This window comes from Phyllobates terribilis, unplaced genomic scaffold (assembly GCF_046119375.1).
Source record: "Phyllobates terribilis strain yellow unplaced genomic scaffold, ASM4611937v1 Scaffold_5__5_contigs__length_657084704, whole genome shotgun sequence".
Classification (NCBI taxonomy): domain Eukaryota; kingdom Metazoa; phylum Chordata; class Amphibia; order Anura; family Dendrobatidae; genus Phyllobates; species Phyllobates terribilis.
The window spans coordinates 69,324,269-69,349,310 of record NW_027362765.1 but is presented as its reverse complement, the minus strand read 5'-3'; the positions used below and the strand labels follow the sequence as shown (position 1 = coordinate 69,349,310).

General features: G+C 48.2%; 1 protein-coding gene across 6 annotated transcripts in view; it reads right to left on the bottom strand.

Moving 5' to 3' along the window:
* LOC141270715 (uncharacterized) overlaps positions 1-25,042 on the bottom strand; it is a 669,979-nt gene that overhangs the window by 339,384 nt on the left and 305,553 nt on the right. The window contains exon 10 of one of the 6 annotated variants that reach the window (XM_073680801.1): positions 19,068-20,413. The exons of the other annotated variants lie outside the window; for them this stretch is intronic. Coding sequence (XP_073536902.1) covers positions 19,158-20,413 — 1,256 coding nt within the window. The 3' untranslated portion in view covers positions 19,068-19,157. Of the gene's footprint in view, positions 1-19,067; positions 20,414-25,042 lie in introns of those variants that run through there. 6 annotated transcript variants of the gene reach the window in all.

Below are 25,042 nucleotides of genomic sequence, written 5' to 3'. Positions count from 1 at the left end.
CCACATTCACCGTTCTCCCACAAATTCTGCACACTTCATCCATATTAACCCCTCTCTCCTCTCTTCTCCTATGTACAGCTGTCATGCTCTCTTCACAATGTTATACCACACAGATCCATTCACTCCCACCATACAACACAGGAAACGCTCTCACAAATCAACCATCTGCTCACTCTCTGTATCTTCGTTCTCTTAGTCGCAGGTGATAGTTCTCCTAATCCAGGACCCTCCAGTAATAACACCAACTCTTTCCCTGTTACATTCAGTAACCCTGCTAATCTCATTAATATTCCCTGCATATCTTCTGTCTCATTCAACTGTGCCCCTTGGAATGCGCGCTCAGCATGTAATAAACTCTCTTACATACATGACTTTTTCCTCTCTAATTCCCTCAACCTTCTGGCTCTCACTGAAACCTGGATCCAGCAGTCGGACACCAATGCCGCAGCAGCTCTCTCCTATGGTGGCCTACACTTCTCTCATACTCCGAGACCTGACAACAGATCAGGGGGAGGTGTTGGTTTCTTCTTTCAACAAAATGTACTTTTCAGGTTATCCCCCCAGTACCCTCCCTTGTCTTCTCTTCTTTTGAGGCCCACATAGTCAGACTCTACTGGCCCTTCTCCCTGCGAGTGGCCGTTGTCTATCGCCCTCCAGGTTCCTCCCATCAGTTTCTGGATCACTTTGCTGCCTGGCTTCTAAATTTTCTATCCTGCGTCATCCCCACGATAATCATGGGAGATTTTAACATCCCAATTGGCGATCCTCTGTCCCATCTGCCACTCACCTTTTATCACTAACCTCCTCCTTAGGCCTTTCACAGCTTGCTAATTCTCCTACACATGAGGACGGGAACACATTGGACCTGATCTTCTCCCGGCTTTGCTCAGTACATGACTTTACTAACTCTCCCCTTCCACTCTCTGACCATAATCTTCTTTAATTCTCTGTCAAGAACTGTGACTCTACTCAAGACACTCCCACCGTCCACACTTATAGAAATATACACGCCATTAACACCCAGAAATTTATGAAAAAGTTGCAATCATCATTGGCCCCAATCTCCTCACTCTCATGTCCTGACTCTGCACTGAAGCTTTATAACGAAACATTGCAATGTGCCCTGGATGAAGCCGCACCTCCTACGCAGAGAACAATTCGGCATAGACGGCGACAACCCTGGCACACACCTCAAACATGTCTTCTCAAGCGGTGTTCCAGGTGCGCTGAAAGGCTGTGGAGAAAATCTAATCTGCCTGAAGATTTCCTCCATTATAAATTTATGCTGAAAACATATAACTCTGCGCTTCACATCTCCAAACAAACCTACTTTAACAACCTCATAATCTCACTTTCCAATAATCCTAAACGACTCTTTGACACGTTTCATTCTCTCCTCAATCAAACAGCACAGGCCCCGATCACCAACCTCAGCGCTGACGATCTGGCCAATTATTTCAAAGAAAAAATTGACCATATCCGACAGGAAATTTTCTCCCAATCCCCAAACGTTATGCATGCTCTCCCCCGCCACATTGTATCTTGCTCACTTTCTGACTTCGAACCAGTCACGGAAGATGAAGTGATCAGGCTCCTTGCATCTTCTCGCCCTACCACCTGCACCAGTGCACCAGTGACCCTATTCCCTCACATCTCCTTCAGTCCCTTGCTCCAGCTGTCACCATTCACCTAACTAAAATTTTCAACCTCTCCCTCTCATCTGGTATCTTTCCCTCTTCTTTCAAACATGCCAGCATACATCCATTACTTAAAAAACCATCCCTTGACCAGAACTGCACGGCCAACTACAGACCTATTTCCAATCTTCCCTTTATCTCTAAACTCCTGGAACGCCTGGTCCTTTCCAGTCTAATCCGCTATCTCTCAGACAACTCTCTTCTTAACCCTTTACAATCTGGTTTCCGCTCTTTACATTCTACTGAAACTGCCCTCACTAAAGTCTCTAATGATCTACTAACAGCTAAATCTAATGGTCACTACTCCCTGCTGATTCTCCTGGATCTCTCTGCAGCATTCGACACTGTGGATCACCAGCTCCTCCTCACTATGCTCTGCACTATTGGCCTCAAGGACACTGTTCTCTCCTGGTTCTCCTCCTATCTCTCTGACCACTCCTTCTCTGTGTCTTTCGCCGGCTCCTCCTCCTCTCTCCTTCCCCTTACTGTCGGGGTTCCTCAAGGATCAGTCCTAGGCCCCCTTCTTTTCTCCTTATACACCGCTCCCATTGGACAAACAATCAGCAGATTCGGTTTTCAGTACCATCTCTATGCTGATGACACCCAATTATACACCTCTGCTCCAGACATCACCCCTGCATTATTAGAAAAGACCAGTGATTGTCTTTCTGATGTGTCTAACATTATGTCCTCCCTCTGTCTAAAACTGAATCTGTCAAAAACTGAGCTACTCGTATTTCCTCTCTCCACTAACCTACCTGTGCCCGATATTGCCATTTCCGTTTGTGGCTCAACCATTACTCCCCAGCAACACGCCCGCAGTCTTGGGGTCATTTTTGACTCAGATCTTTCCTTCACTCCTCACATCAAATCACTCGCTCGTTCATGTCATCTACACCTCAAAAACATCTCAAGAATCAGGACTTTTCTCACCTTTGACTTGGCAAAAACTCTTGCTGTAGCTCTTATTCATTCCCGTCTGAACTACTGCAACTCTCTACTTATCGGGCTCCCTCTTACTAAACTCTCCCCTCTCCAATCCGTCCTTAACGCAGCAGCCAGGATCATATTCCTCGCCAACCGCTACACCGATGCCTCTTCCCTGTGCCAGTCATTGCATTGGTTACCCATCCAACATAGAGTTCAATTTAAACTTATCACGCTTACCCACAAAGCACTCCATGCTTCAGTACCCCCCTACATCTCCTCCCTTGTCTCAGTCTACCACCCTACACGTGCCCTCTGTTCTGCCAGTGACTTAAAACTAAAATCCTCCATAATCCGAACTTCCCACTCCCGTCTCCAAGATTTCTAGCGTGCTGCGCCAATTCTTTGGAATGCACTACCCAGGATAGTTCGATTAATTCCCAATACCCACAGTTTCAAGCGGACCCTAAAAACCCATTTCTGGCGTATCGCCTCCCCACACTATCTGTCCGTCCCAGTTTTCCCCCATATTAAAATCTTCTTCAATTTCAGGTTCATACCAACCATGCACATAATAGCCTCGGTCAGGACTGCACACATACTGGCAGGTGACCAGTCCATGTATTATTTATCCAATTTAGTATATCAAGGCTCCATTATATAATATATGTTCATTCTACCTTTTGTCTCTCCCCCATTTCCTCATAGACTGTAAGCTTGCAAGCAGGGCCCTCACTCCTTTCTATATGAAATATGCTTATTCTGTATTGTCTGTATAAGTCCCCCTTAAAATTTGTAAAGTGCTGCGGAATATGTTGGCGCTATAAAAAAAAATATATATATATATATATTATTATTATTATCCTGGTGTATATTATACCCTTATCTTTTTGGGTTAAAATTCAACGTGGTTTTAGTCATTTTGATTAACCATCAAGCTGTCCATAAATCCAGTATAATACACTGCTCAAAAAAATAAAGGTGTAACATACCTGGCGGTGTTCTTGCATAGGGCACCATCTCCCACTATGCAAGATCGCGAACTTGATCATCAGTCCAGTCTGCTAGCCTGGCTTCTTTCCATGCTGTCAGCTTGCCTCTGTTCTGGCTGCTTAGGGCGGCGGCCCGGTCACTTCCTGTTTCTTGCAGCTGCTGTGGGCACACCCCTAATGCGTCCTCAGCCTATTGCTGTCAGTCATTGGATATTTAAACCAGCTCCTCTTACAAGCTGGTGCCTGAGCAACTCCTCAGAGTGTGTTCCTTGACTCTGAATGTGCCAGGTCCTGTTCTGTCCTTGTCTGTTTCCGCCACTCTGGGGACTGTATTCCCAGACTGGCTCCTGTGTCTCTTTCAGTAGCAGTTCCTGTCTGAACTGTACCCTAGCCTGTCTGTCCGCCTTCCTGGAGGCTGTATTTCCAGGCCAGTCTGAACACGCTCCTAGCCTGTTTGTCCCGCCTTCTAGGGGCACGCATACCTAGATCTGTTATGTGTTTTCTTGCCTGTCTGTCTGCCTTCTTGGAGGCTGTATTTCCAGGCCAGTCTGAACACGCTCCTAGCCTGTTCGTTCCGCCATCTAGGGGCCGCATACCTAGACCCGCTCCTGTATCTTGCTGCGGTTTCTCTTCTTGTCTGTATACTCTCCTAGCCTGTTACCTGTTTTTCTCTATGTCCGTACCTTCCCTTTTTCTGCAGAGTCTGAACCCGTACCTAACTCCTACTCGTTGTCCCTGTACTCCCCTTTGTGAGTTTAGAGTCCACTCATTACTTCATTGCAAGTACCTTGTGTGTTTCTGGTTCTGCCTTTCCCTTTTAGTCTGTTCTGTGTGAACAGAGCCCTGTCTTCTCTGCCCTGCCTTTGCTCACCGCTCCAGGCGGTCTCGCTCTGCCCTGCCTTTGCTCACCGCTCCAGGCAGTCTCGCTCTGCTCTTGCTCACCGCTCCAGGCGGTCTCGCTCTGCTCTTGCTCACCGCTCCGGCGGTCTCGCTCTGCTCTGCCTCCGCTCACCGCTCCAAGTGGTCTCGCTCTGCTCTTGCTCACCGCTCCGGCGGTCTCGTTCTACTCTGCCTTTGCTCACCGCTCCAAGCGGTCTCGCTTTTCCTTGCCTTTGCTCACCGCTCCAGGCGGTCACGCTCTGCTCTGCCTTTGCTCACCGCTCCAAGTGGTCTCGCTCTGCTCTGCCTTTGCTCACCGCTCCAGGAGGTCTCGCTCTGCTCTGCCTTTGCTCACCGCTCCAAGCGGTCTTGCTCTGCCCTGCCTTTGCTCACCGCTCCAGACGGTCTCGCTCTGCTCTGCTTTTGCTCACCGCTCCAGGCGGTCTCGCTCTGCTCTTGCTCACCGCTCCGGCGGTCTCGCTCTGCTCTGCCTCCGCTCACCGCTCCAAGTGGTCTCGCTCTGCTCTTGCTCACCGCTCCGGCGGTCTCGTTCTACTCTGCCTTTGCTCACCGCTCCAAGCGGTCTCGCTTTTCCTTGCCTTTGCTCACCGCTCCAGGTGGTCACGCTCTGCTCTGCCTTTGCTCACCGCTCCAAGCGGTCTCGCTCTGCTCTGCCTTTGCTCACCGCTCCAGGAGGTCTCGCTCTGCTCTGCCTTTGCTCACCGCTCCAAGCGGTCTTGCTCTGCCCTGCCTTTTCTCACCGCTCCAGACGGTCTCGCTCTGCTCTGCTTTTGCTCACCGCTCCAAGCGGTCTCGCTCTGCTCTGCCTTTGCTCACCGCTCCAGGCAATCTCGCTCTGCTCTTGCTCACCACTCCGGCGGTCTCGCTCTGCTCTTGCTCACCGCTCCGGCGGTCTCGCTCTGCTCTGCCTTTGCTCGCCGCTCCAAGTGGTCTCGCTCTGCTCTGCTCTTGCTCACCGCTCCGGCGGTCCCGCTCTGCTCTGCCTTCGATCATCGCTCCAAGCGGTCTCGCTCTTCCTTTTCTTTGCTCACCGCTCCAGGCAGGCTCGCTTTGCTCTGCTCTTGCTCACCGCTCCGGCGGTCTTGCCCTGCTGTGCTCTTGTTCACCGCTCCGGCGGCCTCGCCCTGCTCTGCTCTTGTTCACCGCTCCGGCGGTCTCGCTCTGCTCTGCTTGTCTACCGCATCTGCGGTTCTGTTCCTGAGTTCCAGTCTGTATTGGACCTTATCCAATCTGTGCTCCAATCAGCTAGTGCCTCCCTGTCGGCACTCCAGCCGTGCTTGCCAGTACCCCGCCTGTCGGCATACTTGCCGTGCCTGCTTATACCCACCAGTCAGTGTGCCAGCCTAACCTGCCTGTTCCTGTATTCTCGGGTGTGGGTCAACAGCCGTGTCCGGGGTCTGACCTGGAGTAGCACCTGGTCCCTCTGCTCGGTTCCTCCCTGGTGCACAGGCATCGTTAGCCGTCGTGTGACCTTGGTCGGATCGGGTAGATACTTAGTTACGCCCCTCCAGGCACTCTCCGGTTCATGGTCCAGTGGGATCACTAAATACGCACACGCCAGTCAGTCCGGGAGTGTGCATAACAGTTTGCTCAGGCCATGGTTCCCGTTGAGCCCCACGGCCCTTCGCTCTCAGTGACATTTTGAATCCGTGTCCAGCGAATACGTGCATTAAAAAAAAAAATAATAAAAAAAAAAAATTCTCTAGCTATGGCCCAGGCGATGTACGCACCAGTCCAAATGGAGCTTCTGCACCTGTTCCTGCGGATCCGCCACAGTACTATGGGGATCCTAAACAAAGCCGTGCGTTTGTGGAGCAATGCATGCTGCAGTTCCAGTTCTATGCTCACTATTTTCCTACCGATCGGGTTAAAGTGGAATTTATGATGTCCTACCTAGCGGGTGATGCCTTGAAATGGATCACCCCCCTATGGGAAGCAAGGGATCCTATCGTCTCTGACCTGCAAGGCCTTCCTGGTGGCCTTTCTAATGGTCTTCGACGACCCTAATCCTGGGGACTCTGCTGAAGCTGCCCTTCCCAGTGTCCCGGAGCAGCCTCGATGGGTGATGTGTGTGGGTAGCTCACTAGTTCTCCTGCCCAAAGAGACTAAAGAGACTGCTGCCCACCCAGAAACCAGACTGAAGATGGTCCCAAAGCAGGGACTCTCCATCTTTAATGAATCTGGCGATACGTCCATCAAGGCGGAGGATACTCCCAAGTCTCTGCACCCCTCTAACCTGGCGGAGGACCTCCAGTTGCCTCCTGAATCCTCCGGGGTGCTACCTGTTAACGAATGGAGAGAGACTTTCCTACACCCTGTACCGGATACCTCGCCCACTTCATCCAGTGAGCTTGACCAAGTGTACTCCGAACCAGTGGTTACCCCCGAGTCTCTGCACCCCTCCAACCAGGCGGAGGACCTCCAGTTGCCTCCTGAATCCTCCGTGGTGCTACCTGTTAACGAATGGAGAGAGACTTTCCTACACCCTGTATCGGATACCTCGCCCACTTCTTCCAGTGAGCTTGACCAAGTGTACTCCGAAGCAGTGGTTACCCCCGAGTCCCTGTACCCCTCCGGCCAGGCGGAGGACCTCCAGTTGTCTCCTGTATTCCCCGGGGTGCTACCTGGTAACTATTGCAGTGTGACTTTCTTACACCCTGTACCGGATACCTCGCCCACTTCTTCCAGTTAGCTTGACCAAATGTACTTCGAAGCAGTAATGACCCCCGAGTCTCCGCACCCCTCTAACCAGGTGGAGGACATCCAGCTGTCTCCAGAATCCACCGGGGTGTTATCTGATAATAAATGGACAGAGACTTTCCTGTGTGCTGTTCCTGGTACTTCACCCACTTCATCTGTTGCTGAGGATGGCTTGATAGGAGGAAGCATCGTAGTTACCAAGATGATGAGATCCATTTTGTTTCCTCTAGTGGACAGAAGAGGTAGTCCTCTTGAAGAGAAGGATTGGCCTCCAAATTCTCTGTGGAACACTCTTGCAGGCTTGAAGAAGAGGGGACGTAAAGGGGGGGTACTGTAACATACCTGTCAGCGTTCTTGCATAGGGCACCATCTCCCACTTTGCAAGATCGCAAACTTGATCATCAGTCCAGTCTGCTAGCCTGGCTTCTTTCCATGCTGTCTGCTTGCCTCTGTTCTGGCTGCTTAGGGCGGCGGCCCGGTCACTTCCTGTTTCTTGTAGCTGCTGTGGGCACACCCCTAATGCATCCTCAGCCTATTGCTGTCAGTCATTGGATATTTAAACCAGCTCCTCTTACAAGCTGGTGCCTGAGCAACGCTATCATTCAGTGTGTTCCTTAACTCTGAGTGTACCAGGTCCTGTTCTGTCCTTGTCTGTTTCCGCCACTCTGGGGACTGTATTCCCAGACTGGCTCCTGTGTCTCTTTCAGTAGCAGTTCCTGTCTGAACTGTACCCTAGCCTGTCTGTCCGCCTTCCTGGAGGCTGTATTTCCAGGCCAGTCTGAACACGCTCCTAGCCTGTTCGTCCCACCTTCTAGGGGCCGCATACCTAGATCTGTTATCTGTGTTTTCTTGCCTGTCTGTCTGCCTTCCTGGGGGCCGTATTTCCAGGCCAGTCTGAACACGCTCCTAGCCTGTTCGTTCTGCCTTCTAGGGGCCGCATACCTAGACCCGCTCCTGTATCTTGCTGCTGTGTCTGTTCTTGTCTGTATACTCTCCTAGCCTGTTACCTGTTTTTCTCTATGTCCGTACCTTCCCTTTTTCTGCAGAGTCTGAACCCGTACCTAACTCCTACTCGTCCCTGTACTCCCATTTGTGAGTTTAGAGTCCACTCGCTACTTCATTGCAAGTACCTTGTGTGTTTCTGGTTCTGCCTTTCCCTTATAGTCTGTTCCGTGTGAACAGAGCCCTGTCTTCTCTGCCCTACCTTTGCTTACCGCTCTAGGCGGTCTCGCTCTGCTCTTGCTCACCGCTCCAGGCGGTCTCGCTCTGCTCTTGCTCACCGCTCCAGCGGTCTCGCTCTGCTCTGCCTTCGCTCACCGCTCCAAGCGGTCTCACTCTGCTCTGCTCTTGCTCACCGCTCCGGCGGTCTCGCTCTACTCTGCCTTCGCTCACCGCTCCTGGCGGCCTCGCTCTGCCCTGCCTTTGCTCACCGCTCCAGGTGGTCTCGCTCTGCTCTGCCTTTGCTCACCGCTCCAAGCGGTCTCGCTCTGCCCTGCCTTTGCTCACCGCTCCAGGCGGTCTCGCTCTGCTCTGCCTTTGCTCACCGCTCCAGGCGGTGTCGCTCTGCTCTGCCTTTGCTCACCGCTCCAGGCGGTGTCGCTCTGCCCTGCCTTTGCTCACCGCTCCAGGCGGTCTCGCTCTGCTCTGCCTTTGCTCACCGCTCCAAGCGGTCTCGCTCTGCCCTGCCTTTGCTCACCGCTCCAGGTGGTCTCGCTCTGCTCTGCCTTTGCTCACCGCTCCAGGCGGTGTCGCTCTGCTCTGCCTTTGCTCACCGCTCCAAGCGGTCTCGCTCTGCCCTGCCTTTGCTCACCGCCCCAGGCAGTCTCGCTCTGCTCTTGCTCACCACTCCGGCGGTCTCGCTCTGCTCTGCCTTCGCTCACCACTCCAAGCGGTCTCGCTCTGCTCTGCTCTTACTCACCGCTCCAGCGGTCTCGCTCTGCTCTGCCTTCGCTCACCACTCCAAGCGGTCTCGCTCTGCTCTTGCTCACCGCTCCAGCGGTCTCGCTCTGCTCTGCCTTCGCTCACAGCTCCAAGCGGTCTCGCTCTGCTCTGCTCTTGCTCACTGCTCCGGCGGTCCCGCTCTGCTCTGCCTTCGATCATCGCTCCAAACGGTCTCGCTCTGCCTTGTCTTTGCTCATCGCTCCAGGCGGTCTCGCTCTGCTCTTGCTCACCGCTCCGACGGTCTCGCCCTGCTCTTCTTCACCGCTCCGGCGGCCTCGCCCTGATCTTCTTCACCGCTTCGGCGGTCTCGCTCTGCTCTGCTTGTCTACCGCATCTGCGGTTCTGTTCCAGAGTCCCAGTCTGTATTGGACCTTATCCAATCTGTGCTCCAATCTGCTAGTGCCTCCCTGTCGGCACTTCAGCCGTGCTTGCCAGTAACCCCTGCCTGCATACCAGTCGTGCTTACCAGTGCCCGCTTGTCGGCATACCTGCCATGCCTGCCTATACCCACCAGTCAGTGTGCCAGCCTAACCTACCTGTTCCTGTACTCTCCGGTGTGGGTCAACAGCCGTGTCCGGGGTCTGACCTGGAGTAGCACCTGGTCCCTCTGCTCGGTTCCTCCCTGGTGCACAGGCGTCGTTAGCTGTCGTGCGATCTTGGTCGGATCGGGTAGATACTTAGTTACGCCCCTCCAGGCACTCTCCGGTTCATGGTCCAGTAGGATCACTAAACATGCACACGCCAGTCAGTCCGGGCGTGTGCATAACAAAAGGGAACACTTAAACAACAGAATATAACTCCAAGTAAATAAACTTCTGTGAAATCAAACTGTCCACTTAGGAAGCAACTTCACATGCTGTTGTGCAAATGGAATAGACAACAGATGGAAATTATTGGCAATTATCAAGACACACTCAATAAAAGGAGTGGCTCTGCAGGTGGGGACCCCAAACCACATCTCAGTACCAATGCTTTCTAGCTGATGTTTCGGTCACTTTTGAATCTTGGTTGTGCTTTCACACTCGTGGTAGCATGAGACGGACTCTACAGCCCACAGAAGTTGCTCAGGTTGTGCAGCTCATCCAGGATGGAACATCAATGCGAGCTGTGGCAAGAAGGTTTGCTGTGTCTGTCAGCGTAGTGTCCAGAGGTTGGAGGCACTATCAGGAGACAGGCCAGTACACCAGGAGACGTGAAGGGGGCCGTAGGAGGGCAACAACCTAGCAGCAGGACCGCTACCTCCACCTTTGTGCAAGGAGGAACAGGAGGAGCACAGCCAGAGCCCTGCAAAATGACCTCCAGCAGGCCACAAATGTTCATGTGTCTGCACAAACTGTTAGAAACCGACTCCATGAGGGTGGTATGAGGGCCCGACCTCCACAGATGGGGGTTGTGCTCACAGCCCAACACCGTGCAGGACGCTTGGCATTTGCCACAGAACACCAGGATTGGCAAAGTCATCACTGGCGCCCTGTGCTCTTCACAGATGAAAGCAGGGTCACACTGAGCACATGTGACAGACGTGACAGAGTCTGGAGACGCCGTGGAGAGCGATCTGCTGCCTGCAACATCTTTCAGCATGACCGGTTTGGCAGTGGGTCAGTAATGGTGTTGGGTGGCATTTCTTTGGAGGGCCACACAGCCCTCCATGTGCTCGCCAGGGGTAGCCTGACTGACATTAGGTATCGAGATGAGATCCTCAGACCCCTTGTGAGTCCATATGCTAGTGCGGTTGGCCCTGTGTTCCTCCTAATGCAGGACAATGCTAGACCTCATCTGGCTGGAGTGTGTCAGCAGTTCCTGCAAGATGAAGGCATTGAAGCTATGGACTGGCCCACCCTTTCCCCAGACCTGAATCCGATTGAGCACATCTGGGACATCATGTCTCGCTCCATCCACCAACGTCATGTTGCACCACGGACTGTCCAGGAGTTGGCGGATGCTTTAGTTCAGGTGTGGCAGGAGATCCCACACGAGACCATCCGCAACCTCATCAGGAGCATGCCCAGGCATTGTAGGGAGGTTATAGAGGCACGTGGAGGCCACACACAATGCTGAGCCTCATTTTGACTTGTTTTAAGGACCTTACATCATGGTTGGATCAGCCTGTAGTGTGTTTTTCCACTTTAATTTGGGGGGGGGGGGGGACTCCAAATCCAGGCCTCCATTGGTTAATAAATTTGATTTCTATTGATGATTTTTGTGTGATTTTGGTGTCAGCACATTCAACTTTGTACAGAACAAAGTATTCAATGAGAATATTTCATTCATTCAGATCTAGGATGTATTATTTGAGTGTTGAGCAGTGTATTATATCCTGTTCAAAAGATGCTGATGGTGTCAGTTTACTTGATTGCCGTAAACATAAATCTAGCATCATCCCATGTAAAGATCCTCAATTTGTTGCATTGCATTAAGTAAAGACTTTCGGTCCACATTACACACAATATTTTCTTGGTGTCGGCATCTCTTTTCCGGAGCCACGATCACCAAATCCTGCACTCAGAGGCTGAAGGTCTCTTCATAAAGTTGGACCTGTGCAACATTGAATTGAGGAGCGGCTGAGTTACACCAGACCCCTGCGTGCTGCCAGGGACTGCAGGTGACCAGATGAGCGGCTCTTCAACTCTCCATCGTCATCCATTCTCGACCATAGACTACTTTGCATCTTCCTGTACAGATTTGCTCTTGGGGCCGTGTGAACAGTTCTGCACCTACAAGTATGATATTCTTTGCTTTAATTCCTTGCCATTTTCAAGATCTTAGCTGTCAAAGAGGCAGAAGATATTTATTTCATAACCTGAAATATTTCTCTAAAGGTTTGTTACCATTACATCTAGTCTGGCCGATCCGCTGTGACCTGACCAGTCTGACCTCTGACCTGTTACACAGGCACCAAATTTGTGCTGCTGACATGTTTAGCTCACAGGACTGTGAGGCAAATCCTCAGCTATAAGGACAGGATAATTTTCACCCATAAAATGGAAATGTTTCCTTTCGGGGATGACAAGCCGAGATCTTGACAGTAGTGAAACACAAGGCAGAAATTTACAATTGATGATGATGTTCCTGGCACATACAATGTGATCGCATCTGGACAGACAATGAGGGATCTGCTCTTGGTTTTTAGAGAAAGACTATTTCTTGTTTTTAAATAATTTATTGAATCTATTTTATTAAAAAAAAACCTCTTTTCCATGGACTCGGCCTCTTATGGCGCATAATAATATTTCAGTATCATACAGCGTCAGGCAGACACTGAAGACTATATATGCTCCACGTGTGAGGGGTGTTTTGGTTGATCAGAGGGGACCATTGATGCCTATAACTGATCACTCTAGGTTTTCACTTGACGCTTCAGTAAATTCCTGCCTAGCCGGCTCCAAAAAGATGTCCTTACTGTAGTGCGACGGTGTTCACACTGTGCGGTAATGAGGCAGTGACCCAAGGAAAGTTCAACATAAATGTCTTTATTTGCAGTAACTCACAACTAAAATGCAAAAGATGTCCTCAGGATCCAATACAGTCCATGTAAACCCGTTGCCGTGGGAGAGGGCCGCGCCAACATTGTCTTCACAAGCCTGTGTTATGTGTTCACCCAGGCTTGGCCTCCTGCTCTGCAGCTTGCAAACAAACCACTGACACACCCAAACCTTTGCTGGGTATGCCAGTTGGTACTAAAGATGATGATATCATCTAAATATGCTGATGCGTACTTCTGATGAGGCTCTAAACACTATGTCCATCAACCTCTGGAAGGTGGCCAGGGCCCCATGTAATCCAAAAGGCAAGACGACATAGTGATAGAGGCCCTCTGGTGTTACAAAGGCGGTCTTTTCTTTTGCCGATTCTTTCAGTGGCACCTACCAGTAACCCTTGGTCAGATCGAGCGTGGTGAAGTACTGGGCCTGCCCCAGTCTCTCGATCAGCTCGTCTACCCGAGGCATTGGATGAAGATCAAATTTTGACACCTCATTCAATTTTCAGAAGTCATTACAAAATCGTAATGATCCGTCTGGCTTCGGAATCAGTACAATGGGGCTAGCCCACTCACCCCTGGATTCCTTGAAGGCTCCTTAACGGAGCATTTGTTTCACTTTAGCTGCAATGGCTTGCCTCCGGGCCTCTGGCACACGGTACGGTTTCATTCGCACCCTCACCCGAGGCTCGGTAACAATATCATGTTGGATGACATAGGTGCAGCCGGAGAGTTTGGAGAATACGTCCGTATTCTGCTGCACTAACCTCCGAGCCTCCCGCCGCTGCTACTTGGTGAGAGCGTCACTAATTTTTACCTCTCCTCCGGCCTCCTCCTGGACTGGCGTTGGAGGGTGCACAGATGAAACGACCAGAGTTGCTTCTGTAATGATACATTCCCAGTCTTTAAGCAGATTGACGTTATATAACTGCTCAGGTTTCCTCTTCCTGAGTTGGTAGACTCTGTAATTCACCTCCCCAACCTTTTCCTGGACTTCATATGGCCCTTACCACTTGGCTAAGAGCTTACTCTCTGCAGTGGGCACTAATACCAATAGCTGACCCCTTTAGTTAAAGGACCTAACTGTGGACTTTCTATTATATGTTCGGCTTTGCGCTGCCTGAGCATCCAGAAGGTGTTCCTTTATTATAGGCATGACCGCCGTGATCCGGTGCTGCATACTTGCCACATGTTCTATTACACTCCTATGTGGGGTAGGCTCCTGTTCCCACGTCTCTTTAGCTACGTCCAGAAGACCCCTAGGATGCCAGCCATACAGTAGCTCAAAAGGTGAGAACCCCGTGGAAGTCTGAGGTACCTCGCGGATGGAAAACATTAAATAGGGCAGTAACATGTCCAATCCGTTCCATCCTTGTAAACCACCTTTTTTAACATAGACTTGAGGGTTTTATTAAACTGCTCGACTAAACCGTCGGTCTGTGGATGGTACACCGAGGTGCGCAACAGTTTTATTTTTAGCAGCTTGCACACTTCCTCCGTCACCTTGGACATAAAAGGAGTCCATTGATCTGTAAGGATCTCCTTCGGCAGGCCAAGGCGACAGAACATGGCAAACAACTCTCGGGTAATAAGTTTAGCCGAGGTGTGGCGGAGCGCAATGGCCTCCGGGTAACGGGTGGCATAATCAATGACCACAAGTATGTGTTGGTGGCCACGAGCTGATTTTACAACGGGTCCCACCAGATCCATTGCAATCCGTTCAAAAGGTACCTCTATAACCGGCAGAGGTACCAATGGGCTATGGAAGGTTGCGGTGGGTGTGGTCAGCAGACATTCCGGGCAAGATTCACAATACCTCTGTACCTCAGCGTAAATCCCAGGTCAAAAGAATCTCTGCAAGATGCGTTCTTGCATCTTTTTAACCCCTAGATGGCCACCCAGCAGGTGTGTGTGTGGGCCATCTCGAGTATCAGCCGGCGGTACGACTGAGGCACTACTAGTTGTTCCACGACCTCATCCCGGATCTTGTTGATCCTATAAAAGTAAATCTTAGTTGACCGCCATGCGCAGAAAAACCGTCTCTGCACCCGGTCGCTGAGCCACCCCATTTACCTCTGTCATCCTTTCCTGTGCCTGGGTCAGGGTAGGATCCTGTAGCTGAGCAGTCCCAAACATTCCCCGGGACACTTCCAGCTCTGGAATCAATGGGGTTTCGTCGACCTCTCCTGCCAACACTTCTAGGGGAAACCTATCGGGTTTACACTCTATCCCTAGGTTGGCGACCCCTACAGCAGGTATCCCTGACTCGGGATCTTCATGTTCCACACCCGGACACATCTTTATTCTGGGAGGGTGTGAAGATATTCAAGGTAATCCCATGTGAATCACTGTGCACTGTTTGACAGGGTTACAAAGATCTCCATGTACAGTGCAATCCGACACTTTTGAATACTCCAGTAAGGAGGTATGGCCCATTTTAGTTTTGGGAGTTTGTTAGCTAAGTGAGGCCAGGGGAGGAGATTTAGGTCCAGCCCAGGGGCCGTAAAGGGAGTGACCAGAGAATTTAAAAGATTCTGCCGCCCCAGGTCCATTGTCTTTTCCTGCAGGAGTCGTGTTGTCAAGTCATGTGGAAAAAGTCCTGCAACAAAGAAAAGGCCCACAAACCTCTCATGTGGCAGCCCTTCCCCCGAAAGCCAGATTGACCATCTAACTGGTAATTGACTCATAATAACTGCTTTATACCTTTTGTACCCATGCTATTGTGTTCGCAACCCTGACCATTGTGTATGCATAACCCTTATGTATATAGTGTTTGTCTAGTGCGCCCTTACGGCGATTAAATATATAATTTAACCTTGGGCTGTTCTTTTATCTTGATCCACGAACCTTACGCCTATTGTTCGGTCCAACGAACACGCTATCAGGCTGGTTTCTAGCCCGATATAAGTCTGTTATATCAAATAGAAACTAGTAGCAGCTTTCCCAGCCTGACCAGGCTCAGATTCACTGGAGCTAGTGAACGGAACCTCTCAGCCTGTCAGGGCTGTGGGCGATTATGGTGCCATGTCAGTGACTGAGTGGACCTCCTCCCCTCACTCCCTGGTGCCTTCCTGTACCCTTGTGGACAAGGGGTGTCTGAGCAAAACTGTACCAATCTGACCTTACGAGTCGCTCAGGGGGATGTGGAACGTCACATTGGTGCAAAGGGCTTATCCGTACGTGCTTCGTTGTGACATCAGGCGGGCGGCGGGGTGTGGATCCATCATAATTGGTGGCAACAGGGAGATTCTGCGGGGTCTCCCTGCTGCCATTTCTTCACAGAGGGTTAATCTTTCTCTCCCACAAGGACCAAAACAGGGTAAGTCTCTTCCTAGCACAGTCTCATAAGGAAGTTTTTACCACTCCGACCAAGTTTCACCTCTCCGCACAGAGTGAAAAAGGTAACCTCAGGTGTCGGATACTCGCGGAGTTCGCCATGAATGCATATGACCCCGACCTTCCCCACAGTGGGTTCCAACCCAGAGATCAATGACCCATGGATGAGAGTCACTAGGCTCCCTCAGTCCAAGAGAGCCTCCGCTTGATGTCCATTGACGCACACCTGGCACAGATGGGGTTCACCTGTTGGACCGACGGGGTCCGCTGTGTATATGGTCCGAGCATACATAGACAACCTGCGGTTAAACACGCAATCCATGGGTTCAACAGTCAGGGGGCAGTTGGCAGCCATATGTCCTGGCTATTGGCATTGCCAGCATCTAATAGCGATGGCCCCACTAGTCCTGGAGACCGATTTAGGGGAAACTGGTCTCCTGCCTCCCTCACTCCAGGGTACCCCTTCAGTATGGGGTCGGTTCTGACTGTCCCCAGCAGAGGGACAAGACCTTTTCCTAGGCTCCTGGGTCCAGCGTGCCATTCGCATTGGGGCAGAGTCCCGTTCAAAATCCTGGGTGGCTGTATACCGCTCGATCAGGCTAACCACCTGGTCAAGGTTACTTGGGTCCCCTTGCCCCACTCAACGCTTGGGCTGCTGGCAGAGTTCGCACCAGCCAGTCAACCACCACCTTTCTACTATTTGGGCTGGGCTCAAGGTCTCAGGACTCCTCTTCCTCAATGTCGTCCTTACTTTGCACCGGGCCTCATGACGAACCAAGGTCGGTGGTGGGGGTGTCACCTGCACAGCCGCAATCTGTTGCAGAATAAGTTCATTAGTCTTCGCTGCTGGTACAGCAGCTGCTGATTGTGCTGCTGGAATTGATGCTGCTCCTGCTGTTGCCGCTGGAGATGCAGCTGCTGAGTGAGTACCAACTGCTTTAGTAGCTCCTCCATGATGTTGGCAGGCCTGAGCAGTAGCTTTGCAGGCTTGATCACGAACATGCAGATTTTTGGATATGCCTCATTTCACACTGCCTGCATTCTCCACCATATTGTAGTGCGGCAGTATTCACACTGTGCGGTAATGAGGCAGTGACCCAAGGAAAGTTCAACATAAATGTCTTTATTTGCAAAAACTCACACTTCAAATGTAAAAGATGTCCTCTGGATTGCAGTCGGGTGATCCAATACAGTCCATGTAAACCCGCTGCCGTGTGAGACGGCAGCGCCGTTTCACTCTGAGGTGCGCCAGTTACGTTGTCTTCACAAGCCTGTGTTATGTGTTCACCCAGGCTTGCAGAGCACAGAGCCTTCTGCTCTGCAACTTACAAACAAACCACTGACACACCCAAACCATTGCTGCAGGTTTTAAATGAAAACTGTGGACATGAGCCACAAGCAAAACTGGACTGGAGGGAGTGAACCGCCCCACTTCCATCCTGTAGTTCACTCCAAAAATAAAAGCCCGTGCCTGGTTTTCTTAAATCTGACTTGGTCAAATAGCTTGACCAAGTTCAAACTTGTTTTTTTTTTGCACTGCAACCACAGCTGTGTCTGTGATTGCAATGCACTCCAGCAGATTTAATATACTTCTATGCGCATCCTAGGGGATACATATCATCCCTCGCATACAATTCCCCTAACTGCCTCACATATCCCCCCCCCTCTGTTCAAACTTGTGGGGTTCAACACTTGTCACCATACAGTGTGCCCTTGACAGAGCACCCACATTCACTTGCGACTTCCCAGCTTGATATTCCACTGAAAATCTGAACTTTTACATACCGTCCCTGGCATACAATTCCCCTCACATTACATATACACCAAGTAGCTCCATTTGAAACACTCTTACCCCTTTCTACTATCATAGGTGACTGTCCTCATAGGATACATCATAATTTTGAATACATACAACCTCAACACAGTTACTCTTCACTGGACAATCTTACGGAATCTGTCCGCCCATTATCCCCTTTGGAAATGTTGTATGTTGTCCCCCTACGCCCTCCACATACCATCTTGGTAATCTCCTAAGGATGCTTACGAAGGATCAGTAGGATAAATGCTTTTCCCCACCACTTTGCATAAACGGTTTTGTGAGGTATCTAGTCTATGTTGGCGTTGCTGGGTGTGTGGGGAGATTATGTCACATACATGGTGGTATTGCCCAGCTCTAGGAGCTTTCTGGGATGGGGTCATCAGAGTTATTAAGGAGGTGAAAGAAGTATCAGTACTTAGGACACCATAGGCTACACTGTTATACATGTTTTCTGTGCCCAAAAGGTGTATCAGAAAATCACTATTAAAGGCATCTACTTTGGGCAGCCAAAATAATAATACCACATCATTGGTATTCAGTAGACCCCCTTCTTTAGAAGAATGGTTCATAGAGATGGCTAGAACCCATGCTATGGAAAAGCTGATAACCCAAACACAAGAAGAGACCATTACAACCACTACTAAATGGTTTCACTAGGAAACTCTACCACTCTACCAAACTATCCTAAGGTGTCTTATAGTTTGTCCCTTCTTTGCACTCCCATAGACCAACAAATTGTCAAATACTTTCCCGCCAATCGACGTCCTTACACCCGAATTGTAATACAATCTACTCTATAAAGTGATGAATACCCATGGATGTCCATGATTTTTATTTTGCTTCTCCTTACTCTCCTTTAGGCATCTTGCTTATCCATATACTATATCAGTTTCATATTTATACTATGATTATTCTTCTTTATCCATATGCTTTGATGCTTTATGTAACGAAGTTTATATAACACTTTTTTTCAGTTTTTCCTCTTCCAGACTTTGATTTTCTGTTTATTGTTATATTATGCGGTTACAAAATCAAAAAACTTTGAATTTGAAAAAAAAAAGAAAATGGCTACTGTCTAGTGATGAGCGAGTATGTTCTGTTAACCCTTTTGGCGAGTATGTTCGGACCGAGCACCAAGTAGTTACAGCTGCTCGGTGTTATGTTTGAATCACTACAAGGTGCATGATTTGCGACTAATTGACAACTTTATTACATGTGAGGAATGTGTAAGAAATAGACATTCCTTACATGTACTAAAGCTGTCAAACAGTCGCAAATCATGCACACGGTAGTGATTCAAACATAACACCGAGCAGCTGTAAGCATACTCGCCAAAAGGGTTAACAGAACATACTCGCTCATCACTACTACTGTCCTGTGTGAGTTTTCAGATGTGCAACAAGATGTGTTTTCCGATTAAAACATTTCCCACATTCAGAACATGAAAATGGCTTCAACCCTGTGTGTATTTTCTGATGTGTAACAAGTCTTGATTTATCTGCAAAACATTTCCCACATTCTGAACATGAAAATGGTTTCTCCCCTGTGTGTATTATCTGATGTGTAACGAGGCGGTGTTTCGTTGAAAACCTTTTTCCACATTCTGAACATGAAAATGGTTTCTCACCTGTGTGACTTATCTGATGTATAACAAGACTTGATTTCATTGTAAAACATTTCCCACACTCTGAACATGAAAATGGCTTCTCCCCGGTGTGAATTCTCTGATGTGCAACAAGATAGGATTTATCTCTATAACATTTACCACATTCTGAACATGAAAATGGTTTCTCCCCGGTGTGTTTTATTTGATGTGTAACAAGTTGGTGTTTTGTTGTAAAGCATTTTCCACATTCTGAACAGGAAAATGGTTTCTTCCCTGTGTGAATTCTCTGATGATTAAAAAGTGCGGATTTTGTATTATAACGTTTTCCACATTCTGAACATGAAAATGGCTTCTCCCCTGTGTGATTTTTCAGATGTGCAACAAGATGTGTTTTCCGAATGAAACATTTCCCACATTCTGAACATGAAAATGGCTTCTCTCCTGTGTGAATTTTCTGATGTGCAACAAGACTTGATTTCATTGTAAAACATTTTCCACATTCTGAACATGAGAATGATTTCTCCCCTGTGTGAATATTCATATGTACATCAAGATATGCTTTCCGACTAAAACCTTTCCCACATTCTGAACATGAAAATGGTTTCTCCCCTGTGTGTATCATCTGATGTGTAATGAGGTGGCGTTTCGTTGTAAAACGTTTCCCACATTCTGAACATGAAAATGGTTTCTCCCCGGTGTGTATCATCTGATGTGCAACGAGGTGGTATTTCGTTGTAAACCATTTCCCACATTCTGAACATGGAAATGGTTTGTCCCCTATGTCAGCCATTTCATCTTCAATAGCCCTTGTGTGACTTTTGTTTTGCATATTTGCATTTGATGAAGCGGAAACAAGGACCTGCTGAAAAGGATCAGATGACAGATTTTTTCTCATAACATCTTGAGGTGTATCTGGTATAATGACATTTTCTTCACAAGTATAGGCTGCAATACCAAGATTATCTGCTGAAAAATCTGAGAGTATCAGATGTCCCTCTGAGCTCCTGGTAGAGTCACCTGCCAAGAATAATAATAATATTTGTCAGTAACATTGATAGGAATTATATTACTCAAAAAAATAAAAAAAAGAATTAAAATTCTTTTAAAGCTTCGTTTATATAAGTGAGAGCAGTGCCATTGTATTTATGCTTTATATTTTGCCTTGACAGGTGTAGATGCAGACCCGGTTGTGCACTTACATCTCCTTTTAATTTCTACAATTTTTCTTTTTAACTAGTCATTGTGACATTTTTTAACCCAATTTAAATAAAAAATTGTTTTTATACTAAACTTTCCTTCTATTAAGTGTAGAGCGCCAGTGCATCATTTATTATTTGGAATTATATTACTATTTATATTATATACTTTATAGTATTTTCAGCTCATGTTTCACTGTGTCTGTTATGAATCAATTCCAAATACATGTTCAGAGCAGACTCATAAAGGGATCTAACCAGTTTTATTAGGCGACTCCTCATACATCCGTTCTCTGACAGGTACAATACATATAGCACACAGGAAAGCACATTGGAGCACATTGGTCATGTACACAAGTCATGGCTTTGAAGAAAAAGTAAGTTTTTTTTTATAACTTTTTATTAATGTAACTAAACCGTGGATACAAGAAAGGAGAACATTCCTTCATTTTCTATATTTCATGCAAGCCAATAGAAACATTGGCTGAATATGGGAGCTCTGGAGGATCTGAAAGTATTTTTAGCAGTGTCCTCTGCAAACATAGTTGTCCATCCCTGGTTCTTTTGTAGATCACTTAGCCTTACACTGGTGCTTGAAAGTTTGTGAATCCTTCAAAATGTTTCATATTTCTGCACAAATTTGATTTAAAACTACATCAGATTTTCACATTAAAAGTAGATAAAGAGAGACATCTATTTGTATGTCTAGCAGGTCAGTTACGTAACATTATGAGGTCAGTCCTCCCCTAGGCCCATGGCTGATTATTAACTAATTACCAGGATTGCTGTTTACTTAGTTTTCCGGAGAGACCACTTTATACTTATAATAATGTCCTAATAGTGTCAACCAAGTACTAGTGATGAGCGAACGTGCTCGCCACTGTTCGGTACTCGCCCGGGCATCATTGTGCTCGACGAGCTCGGTGAGTATTTACGGGTTGCTCGGGCGGGAACTCGGGTCTCCTCCCTGCATGTTTGGCGCTCTTTAGAGAGACAATGAACATGCAGGGATTGCCTGCCACGCACTGTAATGCCGTAGCCCTGTTGGTTGAGGGTATTACAGTGATTGGCTGGCCGCATAGCGTCATCAGGTCTATATAAGACCTGGTGCCGCTGTGCTCGTCACAGTGTACCCCGGAATCAGGCAGAGTAGGGAGAGCTACTGCTGCGTCAGGGAGAGATTTGCTTGTTTATAGTTAGTATAGGTATTCCACAACATATATGCAGTATACACTACAGTTCAAAAGTTTGGGGTCACTCAGACAATTTTGTGCTTTCCATGAAAACTCATACTTTTATTTATCAAATGAGTTGCAAAATGAATAGAAAATATAGTCCAGACATTGACAAGGTTAGAAATAATGATTTTTATTTGAAAGAATAATTTTCTCCTTCAAACTTTGCTTTCGTCAAAGAATGCTCCCTTTGCAGCAATTACAGCATTGCAGACCTTTGGCATTCTAGCTGTTAATTTGCTGAGGTTATCTTGAGAAATTTAACCCCGTGCTTCCTGAAGCCCCTCCTACAAGTTGGATTGGCTTGATGGGCACTTTTTGCGTACCATACGATCAAGCTGCTCCCACAACAGCTCAATGGGGTTGAGATCTGGCGACCCCTCCATTACAGATAGGGATGAAGCAGACAGCTGGTTTTCTAAATAGTTCATGCATAATTTGGAGGTGTGCTTTGGGTCATTGTCCTGTTGTAGGATGAAATTGGCTCCAATCAAGCGCTGTCCACAGGGTATGGCATGGCGTTGCAAAATGGCGTGATAGCCTTCCTTATTCAAAATCCCATTTACCTTGTACAAATCTCTCACTTTACCAGCAGCAAAGCAACCCTAGACCATCACATTACCTCCACCATGCTTGACAGATGGCATCATGCACTCTTCCAGCATCTTTTCAGTTGTTCTGTGTCTCACAAATGTTCTTCTGTGTGACCCAAACACCTCAAACTTTGATTCGTCTGTCCATAAACTTTTTTTCCAATCTTCCTCTGTCCAATGTCTGTGTTCTTTTGCCCATATTAATCTTTTCCTTTTATTAGCCAGTCTCAGATATGCTTTCTCTTTGCCACTTTGCCCTGAAGGCCAGCATCCCGGAGTCGCCTCTTCACTGTAGACTTGTCTTGTTGCTCAGCTGTGCAGCGGGGCCTCTCACTTCTCTTTCTACTCTGGGTAGAGCCTGTTTGTGCTCTCCTCTGAAGGGAGTAGTACACACCGTTGTAGGAAATCTTCAGTTTCTTGGCAATTTCTCGCATGGAATAGCCTTCATTTCTAAGAACAAGAATAGACTGTCGAGCTTCACATGAAAGTTCTCTTTTTCTGGCCATCTTGAGAGTTTCATAGAACAAAGAAATGTAATGCTCCAGATTCTCAACTAGCTCAAAGGAAGGTCAATTTTATAGCTTCTCAAATCAGCCAAACCATTTTCAGCTGGGCTAACATACTTGTGCAAGGGTTTTCTAAATATCCATTAGCCTTGTTACACAGTTAGCAAACACAATGTACCATTAAAACACTGGAGTGGTGGTTGTTGGAAATGTATAGAGTGTATTTCTGATTCATTTAATGGTAGCTTCATTGAAAAAAATGTGCTTTTCTTTCAAAAATAATTACATTTCTAAAATGACCCCAAACTTTTGAACGGTAGTGTATATCCATCTGAACTAACAGTCCTTCTGAGGACTAATCCAGCTGCATACTGTATATTCAGTGGTGATGGCAGGAGTTAGGCAGGCAGTGTATATGGCAGACTGCAGTGTATAATACAGCACAAGAGAGTCCATTGAACGTCCTGTCTGCTGCTGCTGTAATAATTACAGATATTTGTAGACATAGCCCCAGATATCAGGAGCCAGGGGAAAAAAAATTTGATCTTAATCCTGGTTATTTGCTTAAAAAGCAATCCAGAGTACATCATTTTTCTGCTCAATTTGCTTGTTCTCACTTCAGAAATAAAAATCCAGAAATTTAAACTGAACGTGGAAAATATTGGCCTCCTTTTCCATTCTGTTGCAGTGTGTCAGTCAAGCTATTCACACTAGGTCTCTGTGTAGAATAGTATTAGTAAATTACAGACCTGCTATTTAAAACCGAGGTTCTCTGTCAGACATATCACATATAACTGTGTTCCAAAATCAGCTATTTCTCATGAACCTGGAAAATATTGTCCTCCATTAAAAATGGGCAAGGTGTGTGGCAAGGGACGGGGAAGTGGACGTGATGGTGCATGCAGAGGCAGAGGACGTGGCCGTGGACAAAGTGAAATTGTGCCACAACAAACACCCACCTCTTGTCGCTCGACCTTCCTGTCCCAATTACTAGGGGATCGCAAAACACCACTATTAAACACAGAGCAGTGTCAAAAGGTTGTTGGTTGGATAGCAGTTAATGCTTCCAGTCACTTTGCAACCACCACCCTGTCTTCCACACGGTCAAGTCGCAGTAGCCGTGAGTCTGGACCACATATTCCTCACCCTGATCCTCCTTCCTCCCACCATGCCGAGTGCCCGGATACAACTGATCCCACACTTGGACACTCAGAAGAGCTGTTCACTTTTTCATTTATATTCGGGCCTCTCTCCCGGCCAGCTTCAAGCGAGTCAAGAGGAGAACGCGTGTAGCGATGCCCAAATATTGGAGCAGCCGCGGTCACAAAAAGGTGATGGTGAGAAAGTGCAATTACTGTCGTAAGAGGTGGATGATGATGATGAGCAGGGGCGGGCTGGTCGCTCAGAAGCTGTTTAGGGCCGCCTGTTACTTCATTAGGCATTGGGTAGTACTGTAACTTTAAGTTTTACTGGCTGGCTGCATCAGACGTGACTATGCAGCACGCTGTGCGTGGCCATGTTCTGTCACAGAGCGGCTCGTTCAAGGGGAATCCCGGCTGCCTCTCTCTCTCTGCAATCCAGGTCCTGTGCTGCGCACTGGGCTGGACTGCTGGCTCCTCATCCTTCCTGTGCTTTTTCAGGGCTTCCCTCCTGCTGCACAAGATGCTCCGGGCACAGGAATTACTGGTAAGATGGATGTGTAATGAGTGACAGGTCACAGGGGTCAGGGTATGTCCTGGGCTCTGCAGCAGTGTGTATTGTGGGCTCTGCAGCAATGTGTATTGTGGGCTCGGCAGCAGTGTGTATTGTGTTGCGGGCTCGGCAGCAGTGTGTATTGTGTATTATGGGGGAGGTTCTGCGGCAGTGTACTGTGTATTATGGGGGAGGTTCTGCAGCACGCCGATACAGTTAAACTAAGCCTCGGCAGGATGATGCAATGACCACAATGAAGTTGAACGCACAGGAAGGTCAGAATCCTGGCGCGGATACTTCATCGTGCCACGTTTGGACTCTGATGCCCTGCGCATGTGCCGGCACCTCGGCTATTGCATCATTCTGCCGTGGCTGAGAGTGGTAGTCCAGGAACATTAACACATTGATTTTTCCCAGTGTGCTC